The 12,224-nt window shown below is 53.5% G+C and overlaps 2 protein-coding genes across 2 annotated transcripts in view; one reads left to right on the top strand and one right to left on the bottom strand.

Moving 5' to 3' along the window:
* The window catches only part of ZNF219 (zinc finger protein 219), a 3,608-nt gene extending 2,780 nt beyond the window's left edge, over positions 1-828 (top strand). The window contains 1 exon segment of the mRNA XM_021711574.1: positions 1-828. This exon segment is cut by the window's left edge and continues 22 nt beyond it. Within this exon segment, the coding sequence (XP_021567249.1) occupies positions 1-367 (367 nt within the window). The 3' untranslated portion in view covers positions 368-828.
* An 827-nt stretch (positions 829-1,655) lies between these two features.
* The window catches only part of ARHGEF40 (Rho guanine nucleotide exchange factor 40), a 17,699-nt gene continuing 7,130 nt past the window's right edge, over positions 1,656-12,224 (bottom strand). The window contains exons 11-23 of the mRNA XM_008056480.2: positions 10,162-10,284; positions 9,918-10,061; positions 8,518-9,128; positions 8,147-8,381; positions 7,705-7,791; positions 6,901-7,116; positions 5,616-5,786; positions 4,617-4,794; positions 3,748-3,852; positions 3,380-3,523; positions 2,744-2,874; positions 2,315-2,361; positions 1,656-2,179 (exon numbers count right to left, since the gene is read on the bottom strand). Of these exons, the coding sequence (XP_008054671.1) occupies positions 2,320-2,361; positions 2,744-2,874; positions 3,380-3,523; positions 3,748-3,852; positions 4,617-4,794; positions 5,616-5,786; positions 6,901-7,116; positions 7,705-7,791; positions 8,147-8,381; positions 8,518-9,128; positions 9,918-10,061; positions 10,162-10,284 (2,187 nt within the window). The 3' untranslated portion in view covers positions 1,656-2,179; positions 2,315-2,319. The remainder of the gene's footprint in view (positions 2,180-2,314; positions 2,362-2,743; positions 2,875-3,379; positions 3,524-3,747; positions 3,853-4,616; positions 4,795-5,615; positions 5,787-6,900; positions 7,117-7,704; positions 7,792-8,146; positions 8,382-8,517; positions 9,129-9,917; positions 10,062-10,161; positions 10,285-12,224) is intronic.

A 12,224-nucleotide genomic window follows, 5' to 3' on the forward strand; every position in this document is an offset into this window, starting at 1 on the left:
CGGGCCGGGGTCCCGTCGGAAGCCCGCCAGCCCCGGGAGGACCCTGCGCAATGGGCGAGGTGGTGAGGCCGAACCCCTGGACCTGTCCCTGCGGGCGGGGCCAGGAGGCGAGGCCGGGCCGGGGGGTGCCCTCCACCGCTGCCTCTTCTGCCCCTTCGCCACTGGAGCCCCCGAGCTCATGGCCTTGCACCTTCAAGTGCACCACAGCCGCCGGGCTCGGGGTCGCCGGCCGCCCCAGGCTGACGGGTCGCCGCCCTATGCCCGAGCGCCGTCAGGAGAGACCCCTCCCAGTCCTTCGCAGGAAGGGGAAGAGGGCTCCGGGCTGTCGAGATCGGGAGAGGCAGGGCTGGGGGGGCAAGAACGGTAGGGAGCCCTCTTAGGGGCGATTAGCTTAGTGAGCTCACCCCACCGGAGCGGGGGAGCGCTAGAGGTAGTTGGGTAGAGCAGCCAGCAGGGGGCAGCGTGGGACCCATATCCCCAGCCCCAGGCGGACCAGAGGTGGAGGGGGCGGCGGGCGCAGGAGGGTGGGCTGGCGGTACCCACCCAGCCCAAGGGAGTCACAGTGCCTTAGAAGTGGCAGAGGTGAGGGTCAAAGAACGGGGTCCCAGGGCTGGCAGAGAGGGTTTGTGTCCCTGTCCAAGGGCCACTCTGCCAGTCTTTGCTGGTCCATAGGCGTGAGAGTTTATTTTTGTACAAGGGGTGGGGGTGGGGGGCACTGTACCCTTCTAGCCCCATAAGGGGCCCTGTAGACGTCGCTATTTTTGGTACGATTCCTGTCATCCTTGTCGCAGTTGTGTCCCCAATAAACAGGTGTCTCGAGGCACAGGGCCCTGTGTCTGTCTGCCTACCTATGTCCTGTTCCCCTCCTTGGGCCCTCTGTTCAGGAAATAGTCACCTCTTCAGATACTTGGCTACCCCAAAAGCTTGGTAAGAAACGCAAAATCGCCAGGTGCGGTGGCTCAAGCCTGTAATCCCAGCACTTTGGGAGGCCAAGGCGAGAGGATTGCCTGAGCTCAGGGATTTGCAACCAGCCTGAGCAACATGGCGAGACCTCGTTTCTACAATAAATCAAAAAATTAGCCGCGGTGGCACATGCCTGTGGTTCCAGCTACTTGGAAGGCTGAGGCAGAAGGATCACCTGAGCCTACCAGGTCGAGGCGGTGGTGGCTGTGAGCGTGCCACTGCACTCCAGCCTGGGTGACAGAGTGGGACTCCAACTCAAAAAAAAAAAAAAGAAATGCAAAATCTTGGGTTTTACCCCCAGGGTTTGAATTCAGTAGCTCTGGGTGGGGCCCAAGAATTAAATATTTAACAGTAGCCTAGGAGGGGTTCCCAGGTACTGCCACATGAAGACCTCACTGTGAAAACTGCTGAACTGTGCTGGGTCCCGGTTTGTGACCAGCTCAGCCTCAAGAAGTGGGTGCAGTGAGAGAGGAGGAACTTCAGAGAGTGTACTGAATCTTCGGAAGCCACCGTGGAGGAGGCCTATTTTCCAAGGCACATACACGCTCAGCTTTGGGCCAGTAAGGATGCAACGTAACTTCCAGCCTTGGTTTTATTTTCTGTGTTCTAGTTAAGGCTTGATTGAGGGAAAGTAATCAAGTTGTTCATCTCACGTTAATCCAGAGGACTACTTTAGCTCCTCAGAGGCAAAGTGTGAGTAAATACATTTAATATAACAATAGTATTATAATAACAGTAATTACATATATAAAGTCTGCAGTTCCCTGTCCCACCCTCTTATAATTGTTTGCATAGCGCCATTTCCTGTGACACCCCAAAATGGAGTCACCAGGAACTCCAATTGACCTGGCAGAGATGAGTCTTCTCGGGGAGAGTCAGGGGTGAGAAGAAGAGGAGAACACAGGCTGCCATGGCAGCAATGTCCTGGATACAGTGGCCCAGGATGGGGAAGGACTAGAGGAGGGATCATTTCCCACCTCCAGGGCGTGAAGGCAAGCAAGTGACTGCTTTGGCTCCTGCAGGAAAAGGCACCAAACTGGGAAGGGAGACTAGAGATAGCGGCAGCAGGTTAATGCTCTGGTCCTTAGCCCTCTTCTATGTCCAGGAAGCAGAGGGAACAAATTCCTTGCTCGCCCCGTCCTCCATTACGTTCCCACTGCCATCCCAGCCCAAAATGTGCTGGGACGAGGGACTGTAGCCAAGTTCTGAATCTTCTCTAGAAGCCAGGAGAGAAGAGGGAGATGTGTTGAGAAATGGAAGAAGCTGACTCCCAAGAAGCTGGGGAGGGGAAGGAAGGCACATGGAAGAGGGACGGAGTGTTGGATGTGGTGAAATCAGGATGCTGACTCACCCAGGTCACAGAGGCGTGGTGGGATCACTCAGGGCTCGGGCATGACTCTGAGGGGGAGAGAAACGGCAGTGAATTTCGGGACATATGCCTTCTCTTTCTCTCCCCCCTCACTGCCGAGCCTGTCGCTTTATCTTTCTTTCCAAAGTCCCCGGGTTTTGCTATTTTAATCCAAGTCCAAATCAGGCCATTAGCATTCTCCCCTTTGCTCCTTATTAAAGATTCTTTTTCACTTCTGACCTTGATGCCTCTCAGTCAGGCCAAGGGAAAAGGAGGAGGGTAAACAACTATAAATCCAATCTGTAGCCTCAGCTGGGAGCACAAGTTCACTGTTTCCTCCTGCCCCCACAATGGGTTAAATGATCAGAAAAGCCCACCCAGAAAATGGCCAACGATAATCACTGCATTTCCAGCCTTATTGCAGGGACTTACCTGCCGGGGTAGCCCTAAGATCCCTCCACTGGCCAGGGTGGGAGTGCAGCTCCCAGGGTGGGGGGGTTGCAGGCTGGGGCTGCTTCTTGGTCCTGGGGACACATCTCCAGAAGAGTCAAGTGTTTCTGGGGCTGAAGGGGAAGCTAGGGTGAGAGCAGGGCATAGAACCCCTTCCAGATTACCTTAAGCAACCAAGCTGCTCCGTCAAGGAAGAAAGGCTCCATAGCAACGGGAAGCTGTGAGTCACCAAAGCAATCCAGTTGCAAGAGAACCTCCCTACCAAGAGGCAGGAAATTGTCAGCAGCATCATTAGAGCAACCAGGGAAGAAGCGACAGGAAACTATAAGGATTGCCGTGGTGAACCAGGAGGGTACAACAGGAAGCTGAGGCAGTTTCCATAGAAACCCAAGGAGAGCTAGAGAGAGAGGTACAGAGGAAGCGCTTCTTAGCAACAGGCTGTTGTAAGCATCACCCTAGCAACCAGATGGAAGGCTCTTTTAGCAGTGGGGAAGCTGTACCTAGTTGTCATGGCAACTGGGCTACTTGGCTAGAAAAAGGAATTGCTCAGCAGCAAGCAGCCTGAACATCATCATGATGACCCAGCTGTTGGGAGCCACCCCTTGAGAGGTGCCTCACCCAGGGAAATTTGCTTGACGTCCAGATCCCAGGCCTCCTCCTCGACGCGGGCAGGCAGGGAGCAGGCTCCCGGCGAGAGGCCGGGAAGGGAGGGGCCGGCATGCTCAAAGGATGACACGGCCACGGAGGCCCGGGTGCGGGCGGCTGCAGAGAGTGGGGGGTGGGGGGTAGGGTGCTGGTGTGGGAAAGCCCTCCTGGCTCCCTGGAACGACCCGCAGTCTCAGAGAGGGCCTCCCAGTCAGTCCCACGGAGACTGGGAAGAGATGCCCACTCATTGCCCTTCCTGATCTTCCGCCACACCTCCCCAGTGTGCCCTCATCTCAAGGCCTTGACTTCCGGGGGTCACCCCCCAGGACCCTAGCTCTCACCTCTTCCAGTGAGCAGGGCACTCAGTGTCCGCTCCCCAAGGGCTTTGATGTCCAGAAAGGGCTTATTCCCAATGCCCATGGAGACCATCTGCTGTACTCGGAGCTCTAGGGAACAGAGACTCTGTTACCAACTTTGTCCTGCCCCTCCTCTGTTCCAGCCCCAGCATGTCACGGTTGCCTCTTCTTGTTGCTCCTTCCCAAATCTCATTTCTCCCTCTCGTTCCTTTAGTATCTCCTGTTACTCCTCCTGTTGATATCACGACACGGATGGTGATGGTGGTCTGACTTCCTCCTCCGACATCTGTCTCGTTTCTCCCATATGTTGCATCCTGCCCATTTGGAACCCCAGCTGCCTGACTTCTACTTCTCAGCTTCTTCTCTGCATCTTGGGCATTAAGAGCCAAACTCACAATTTTACATGCCTTTACAGTTTACAAAGTGCTTGCATATAGATCGCCTTATTTAATCCTCCCTATCACACGAAGATGAAGACATTACTATTCCATTTTTCAGATGAGTGGAATGAGGTTCAGAGAATTCAAAACAAAACCCAGCAAAAAACAAACCAACTAACCAACAAAAAATGAGTCCAGATCAAATAGTAAGTGGCAACCGTTCTTAAACCCAAGTGAACAGTTTGCCCAGCCATTTGCTCTTGCTTCCCTGAGATTTGCTAGCTTTCGCTTTCCTTTTGGTACATCTTAGCCTCCTTTCTATCTCAGTCACCTCTCTCAAACTGGATCCTGAATCTTCTTATAAGTTATTCTTCATCCTACTCTCTGTTTTCCCAAGCAGTCTCCACACTCTCCAGAAAGCGTCCTGCTGTAACCCTGATTCCAAGCACACCCTCCCTCGCTTCTGCACAGTACCCTTGTTGTGGGCTGCCTGTCTCCACAGCAGCTGGGCAATAGAACTTGTCCACTTGAGCTTGATCTCTGGTGAGGTTGCCTGCAGAGTGTATGCCTCTCGTGCACGCCGCCGCCGAAACCACAGCTCAAAACAGAGTCCACTGTCCCCAATGTTTTCCGTCAGCCCCATGTCAGCAGTCTGAGGAAGAGCAGAGGAGAGTGGGTGAATACAGAGTGACTCCTGGCCAGGTGGTATGACACGGATGAGCACTATGCTTAACTGGCATCTGGTAGATGTTCAGTAAACGTTTGCTCAGTACCTACCACGTGCCAAGTGCTCTACATGCAGTCTTCATAACAACCATAGTTTACAGAAGGGGAAATGAAGCCCAGAGACATGAAGCAACTTGTCCAAGGGCTTATCATAGCTTATGAGAGTCAGAACTTGAACCGATGTCTACGTTATTCCAAACCTAGACCTTCTTCTCTATGCTATACTCCCCTTGAAGAGCTGGAACTAGTGTGGGTGTGAGGTGGGGGAACATCAAAGTCTCAAAACCCTTAGAAAACATTTCACACTGCCTGATCCAGGACCAGAGGTTGCTATAAACATTTATCTGGATACCAAGGCTGTTTCCCTCAAGCAAGCCCTCCCTATTCTTGGGTTCTTTAGTTCAGTCAAGGTAAGCTATGGCATCCTTTCTCCTCATGCCCCAGAGACCACCCCTAACTCCAAAGGCATGTGTGTCCTTAGTGGGAAAGGTCATCTTCCATTCTGGCTTGGAATGCCTAATAAGCCTCTTGCATGAATGATAAGGAAGCCTCCGTGGGGTAGATCAGTGACAGGAACTTCTAATATCCCCCGACATCCTAAAACTTGATGGTTGATTGCAGGCGAAAGCCTATTCCAGGTGATGCAGATTCCGAACATGGGTAGGGATTTGAATTTCCAGAAAATCCTGGGTTCTCAAGAAGAGCACGACTTCTTATCCCCTTCACCCACCATTATAGGCATTGTACCTTAAAGGCTTGCTTGTAAACAAAGGCCTCTGAACCTCCTTCAGCGCCCTTGAGCTTGGTGAACAGGAGGAGATGTTCAAAGAGAAACACGTGGCGAAGGCACTTCTTTCGGCCACAGATGACGGTGAAGGGGTCCCGGTGCAAGAGCTGTCCCTGCTCCTTCAGATCTATCTGGGGAAAGGAAAAGGAAGGTAGTTGGCTCAGGAGCCCTCTGTGTGGATTTAATGGGGAGTAAAAATAGATTTACAAAGCAAGGGACCTGACACACTAGTTTTCAGGCATAGTCAAGAAATCAGGCAAGCCCTCAATCTAGAATTCATCCACTGATCACTATCCACAGCACACCGGGCCTAGCAGCATAGCCCTGCCTCTGAGGATGGGAAGTCGTACTGCACAGCCGGGTTTATAGCCTCCGGTGGGGAACCCTTTGCACATTGGGAACCCAGGAAGACATTAGGGGGGGAAATAGGTCTATTCCAGAGAAGGGTACAGGTGATTCAACATATTCTGGAACCTCAGGGCTGGGTAAAGAGAGGTGGAGGAGAATAAGGTAGGCGTTGGGTGTTAAGATGTAGGAGGATGGAAGGCTGAGGTGGAAGGATTGCCAGAGCCCAGTAGGTCGAGGCTGCGGTGGCCGGGAGCGGCCACTGCACTCCAGTCTGGGCGACAGAGTGAGACTCCAACCCAAAAAAAAAAAAAAGATGTAGGAGGCCGGGCGTGGTTCAAGCCTGTAATCCCAGCACTTTGAGAGGCCGAGGCGAGAGGACTACCTGAGCTCAGGGGTTTGAGACCAGCCTAGGCAACTTGGTGAGACCTCGCCTCTAAAATAAATAAAAAAAATTAGCTGGGTGTGGTAGCGCATGCCTGTAGTTCCAGCTACTTGGAAGGCTGAGGCAGAAGGATTGCCTGAGCCCAGCAGGTTGAGGCTGTGGTGGCCATGAGCTTACCATTGCACTCTAGCACGGTGTCAGAGTGAGACTCCAACTCAAAAAAAAAAAAGATGTAGGAGGAAATGTAGGGTAGGTAAGGAAAGAGAAGAATTAGGAAAGGAGTAAGAAAGCACAAGGCAGATGTAGGAACATGGAATGTTGGCAGGACATAGCTTCTTTATCTACAGTGAGGCTCAACGAAGTTCAGTGACTCAATCAAGGCTACCCAGCTGGTTAGAAATTAGAGCCTGGAGCCCGCTGACCTTGAGTCTGGTTCTCCCGTTGCTAGCCTACACTACTTCTGAGGCCACAGGGCTAGACAGTTTGAGGAAGAGTGACTGGCACCAGGGTCTCACCTCACAGCCACGCACTGCCTCTACGGCCAGCAGGTCTCTGCCACGGGCTTCTTGGTCTCGGAGCAGCTGCACAGCGGCCCCAAGAGCCTGGCGCTCAGAATTCAGCTCAGGCCCAGCTTCTCTCAGGAGATCCTCCAGGAGCCGTCCATACCGAGCCAGCTGTTCTAGCGGCTGCTGCAGGGCTCGGGGCAGGTAAGGGCCAGCCTCCATGGAGCCCTAGGTTAGGGAGGAGAAACAAGGATGAAGGGAGGGGCTGAAGCCTCTGGGGGCCAAGCTCTAGGAGGAAGGTGAGTGGTACTTTAGGTTTGTGGGTATAGACGAAGCCTAAATACTCCCCAAAATAAGGCAGAAAACGTTCTCTCTGGAAAAAGCGGATAAAAGGCTAGAAGTAAAACTGTCCTGTATATCTTGAAGGAAAATAGAAGAGGAATCCAAATAATAATCCCTTATAGTCTCTGGCTTTTAACTTTTGAAGTCACTTGCACATCTTGTGATGTGGGCTCTTTTGATCCTCAGAGCTTCACTGTGAGTTAGCTATGGTAAATATTGCCCCTAGTTACCAGATGTGGAAATAGAGGCCCAGAAGAATCAAGAGTCTTGCCCAAGGTCCCTCAGGTGGACTGGATAAGAACCCAGCCTCGCCAGTCCAGTGCTTGTCCCACCCAAAGCAATTTTGGGAGATAACTGGTAGGTAATGTTCCTGGGCACATCCAGGAAAGTTTTATTTCCCTGAGGGATTCTGAGGTTGGGTGGGTTTCAGGTCTTCTTGGCCCCCCTTCACAATAAGGTTGGAGAAAATGTTACCTTGGTCGGGGGGCTGAGCGCAGCCAGACCATTCTCCAATTTGTGTCGGTGCTTCACATACTGGGCGTAAAGGCTGAACTGGTCCCCCTGTGCCAGTAGGGAAGAGAGAAGGCACCCCCAGTATTAGGCCTCTACAGACAAATCTCTCCCTTTCTCCCTCCCCATCCTTACTGCAGCCCAAGCGGGGGACAGGTCACCAGAAAGCACTCAACTGCTGGGAATTAAGGGTTCCTTGTGGGGAGAGTAAAGTCCAGGCAGCCCTTGAGGGCAGGGACACAGAGGCTGAGCAGAGGAGAAGGGCCCACAGAACGGGGCTAGGCCCCAGAGTCGTGGGCCACACACAGTGGGGAAGCGGGTAGCAGATACTAAAAAGGAGACAGATGGATGGGGCTGGAGTATGGGAAGGGAGAGGACTTGGGAGAAGTTTTCGAGGATCGCTCACATGGCGAAGGAAGCAGGCCCCAATGCGGAGGGGGTGGGTGGCACAGCCCTGGAGTTCCCGCAGGAAGTGTGTCCGGTGGAAGCTGCGAAGCCTCTCCCGGGTACTTAGGGCGGCAGCCCAGGTCCCCCGAAGTTCAGCAGTCAGTTCAGACCCAGGGGGTAGCACTGGCTCACTCAAGGTGGCCACGTACTCCTGCTCACAAGCAATCAGCTCAGACACCAGACGCTGCTGGGCGCTGCAAGTACAACAGCAGTGGCAAGGAGGTGTCACTGGGGGCACGGGAGGGAGCCACTACTCCCAACAATGTCATATTCTTTTCCTGCTGGGTACCTGGGTCTGCCTCTTGGGCACCAGTTGGGCTGGGCTCTCACCTGATGCTTCTCTTGCGCTCCATGCGGGGGGTGCCAACTCCCCAGGGCCCGTCTGGCCCCCCGGCCCGGCCCAGCAGCACATGTTCCCGTGGTGAGCACGTCCTGTCTACCACCTCAGTACTGGTGACCTCCAGGCCTCGAATCAGCACAGCCCGTGGAGGCCTGCCCTCTGCTTCTGGAGCCGGCTCGGAGCCCTCCTCCTCATAGTCCTCTCCACACGGGGCCAGGGAACAGTGGGATGGGGCTGCCCGTGGCCCTGGGCTGCTGGGGAGCAGCAGGGAGCTGAGGCTGGGTGAGGGGCTGTGTGGGCCCCGCTGGCCCCCTCCGCTGCTGGCGCTGTCTGCCCGTCGCCGCCGGTGGCCCCGAGGACTCGCCTCCTCTCCCAGCTGTTGCTGAATCCTCCTGTCCAGCTCTTGGCAGCGGGCCCGGCAGCGGCCCCATTCTCGCAGGGCTGCTGGGCTGCCCAGGTCCAGGGCCAGGGCCCGCATCTCCTGGAAGGTTCCGGCACTGGGCTCCGGGGCCCGCCTCAGGGCCAGTGCCGCCAGCACAGCCTCCCGACCCGGCCCAGCTCCTGCCAGCCGAGCAAAGCCCTCATCTACCCACTCGTGTGCCTACAAAGCCAAAGGGGTCGGGGATGGGAGAGAAAGGATGAGGGCCTGTGCTGCTCCCAACTGCCGCCTAACGGCGGCTCTTGTCCTCTTGCCCCTGGCTTTCTGATGTCCATCACCCTCCCCATTCTCTCACCATCACTGTCACTGCCTAACCATGTCACTCAGAGTTGGTATGGAGATGGAGGAGCCTAGGTAAAGAGAATAGCTTGTACTTATACTGAGTTTATAAGAGGCAGGTGCTTTACTAAGTGTTTTTATGTACTGCCTCATATCCCCACCACAGCCCTGTGAGGTAGGTCTAGGAGGCTTAGTCAGGCTTAGTACCTTGTTCCAGGTCACTTCACAAAGAGGTGGCAGAGCTAAGAGTCAAAACCAAGGAAATGGACCTAAGAGTCCCTACTTTTTTTTTTTTTTTGGGTTGGAGTCTCACTCTGTCACCCAGACTGGAGTGCAGTGGCTGTTCCCAGCCACCGCAGCCTCGACCTGCTGGGCTCCGGCGATCCTTCCACCTCAGCCTTCCAAGTAGCTGGAACTACAGGCGCGTGCTACCATGCCCGGCTAGTTTTTGATTTATTGTGGAGATGAGGTCTCGCTTGCCCAGGCGGGTCTCGAACCCGCGGGCTCAGGCAATCCACTCACCTCAGCCTCCCAAAGGCACAGGATTACAGGCTGAGCCACCGAGCCCGGCTGAGTCCCTGCTTTATAACAACTACTTGACTAGCCTCTCCAGGCAGAAAGGAAGGAAAGAAATGGAAATGGTGGCACAGAAGGAAGAGGTTCTGCACGCACCTGCTGGAAAAAGCGCTGTAGCCGCAGGGCCCTATGGAGGCCACTCTCAACCTGTTCCAGCTGCTGTTCAAAGATATCCAGAACCTTCTGGGAGGCAGCATCCTCTTCCAGCGCCAGGGCCTCCCGTGCCTGGGCCAGGCGCTCCTGAAGAAGGGAGGCTGTGCTCAGACTTGGTCTTCACTCCTAGGTAGTTTACCCCTACCTCCTGCATGCCTCCTCTGCCTGCCCTCCTTCTCCTCCTCACCTGGACCTCAGTGCTGAAAGCCCGGAATCGCAGCTCTGTCTCCTGCAGGGCAGACAGAGTGTCTCCTGGCACAGCAAAGCTTGACAGCTGCTCCTCCCCCGAGCCTGAGAGCCAATGCAACACCTGAGGCAGATGGGATGGGAAAGCAGGGAGCCATGAAGTGGAAAGGCAAGGAAGAGCTGAGATCCAGCACCCACCCCACCACCCACCCCACCACCCCAGACCATAGAACCTTGGGAGAACTACTGCATCTCATCTGCAACATGGGAATAACAGGGAATGATCATAGTTTCCACAAGGGTCAGGTGAGAAACCAGGTAAGAAACCAAGGAAGAGCTCTTCAGTAAGTAGATGAGGGGGAAGCTGGGCTGGCAGGAAGCACTGAGGGAGGTGGATGAGAATTTCAGGGCTATGCCTGAGGGTGAAACAGATAAAACTGGTGTGAACCAAAAGCAGGATGAGGGCATTTGGATAACCAAGTCCTGGCAACTGGTAGGCAGGGATCTCAGTGACCAGCTCTGGAGAGATAGTCCAAAAGGTGGATATGTGTGTTTGTCCAGCTTTAGTGCCCAACATGGGACTATAAGAACTCTCATGCTGGTTCAGAGCTGTTAGACCAAAAAGGGATGCTAATTTTTTTCCTCTGAAGAAAGGCTAGAAGCTAAGGTGGGACAGCCTGAGGATGAGAGGTCTGAGACCGTTCCTAATAGCCAGTGCCAATAATAAGCACTTTTATAGACCTTTGCTGAATTCATTTGATCTTTCTTTCTTTTTTTTTTTTTTTGAGTCAGAGTCTCACTTTGTCGCCCAGACTGGAGTGCAGTGGCCGCTCCCGGCCACCACAGCCTCGACCTGCTGGGCTCCGCGATCCTTCCGCCTCAGTATTCCGAGTAGCTGGAATTACAGGTGCATGCTACCACACCCGGCTAATTTTTTGATTTATTGAAGAGATGAGGTCTCGTCTGACCAGGCAGGTCTCGAACCCGCGGGCTCAGGCCATCCACTCACCTCAGCCTCCCAAAGGCGTGGGATTGCAGGCTGAGCCACTCAGGTGCTCATGAGCCACTGAGCCCGGCATTTGATCTTTCTAACCATCTGTGAGTTAATTATTATCATCCCCATTCTACAGATGAAGACTTTGGAACTCAGAGAAGCTTCATGGCATGTTCAACATCTTAGACCTAGCAGAGTTAGAACTCAGGGCAAACACTTTAGACTTCAGCTCCTGTTTTTAAATGGAGGGAAACAGCTTAATAAGTTGGCAAACACAAGAACTGTAACCCTTTGAATACTGGAATAGAAGAAGTCAAAATGAAGAAACTAAGTCCTAGCATCCCTTTAGCACTGATCCTAAGATGACCCTTCCCTCTGATTCCCAGGTATAGGTCCATGAGGTTCTCATGTGCCATGCTTGGAGCTAAGGGGGAACAATCAGGTGTCAAAGCCCCCTCTAGCCCACCTGACAGAATGGAAAACAAATCTCTGCAGGGCTCTTAACCCCGGGAGAGAAGAATCAAGGTCCAGAGAAGCCAGCCTTAATTCCGACTCTTTCCCACAGAGAACTGTGGTTCCTTTTAGGGGCATCCAATGCCTTCTCCTGCCAAGGTGGAGGGAGGTGAGACCTTTCCAGTCTCAGGTTTGAGGGATGCATAAGGAGGTAAGGGAGCACGTGTGGCAATGTACCTAAAGAGCTGGTATCAATAGACAATTATTATTATTATTATTATTATTATTGAGTCGGAGTCTCACTCTGTCGCCCAGGTTGGAAAGCAGTGGCACAGCACACTCACAGCCACCACAGCCTCAACCTGCTGGGCTCAGGTGATCCTTCTGCCTCTGCCTTCCAAGTAGCTGAAACTACAGGTGCCTGCTACCATGCCCGGCTAATTTTTTGACTTATTATAGAGACGAGCCTCACCAATTTTCCTGGCTGGTCTCAAACCCCTGGACTCAGGCAATCCTCTCACCTCGGCCTCCCAAAGTGCTAGGATTATAGGCTTGATTCACTGCACCTGGCTGGCATTTATTATTATTATTATTATTATTATTATTATTATTTTTGA

Source organism: Carlito syrichta, unplaced genomic scaffold, assembly GCF_000164805.1.
Source record: "Carlito syrichta isolate Samal-C Ts95f unplaced genomic scaffold, Tarsius_syrichta-2.0.1 Scaffold302382, whole genome shotgun sequence".
In the NCBI taxonomy this organism is placed as follows: Eukaryota; Metazoa; Chordata; class Mammalia; order Primates; family Tarsiidae; genus Carlito; species Carlito syrichta.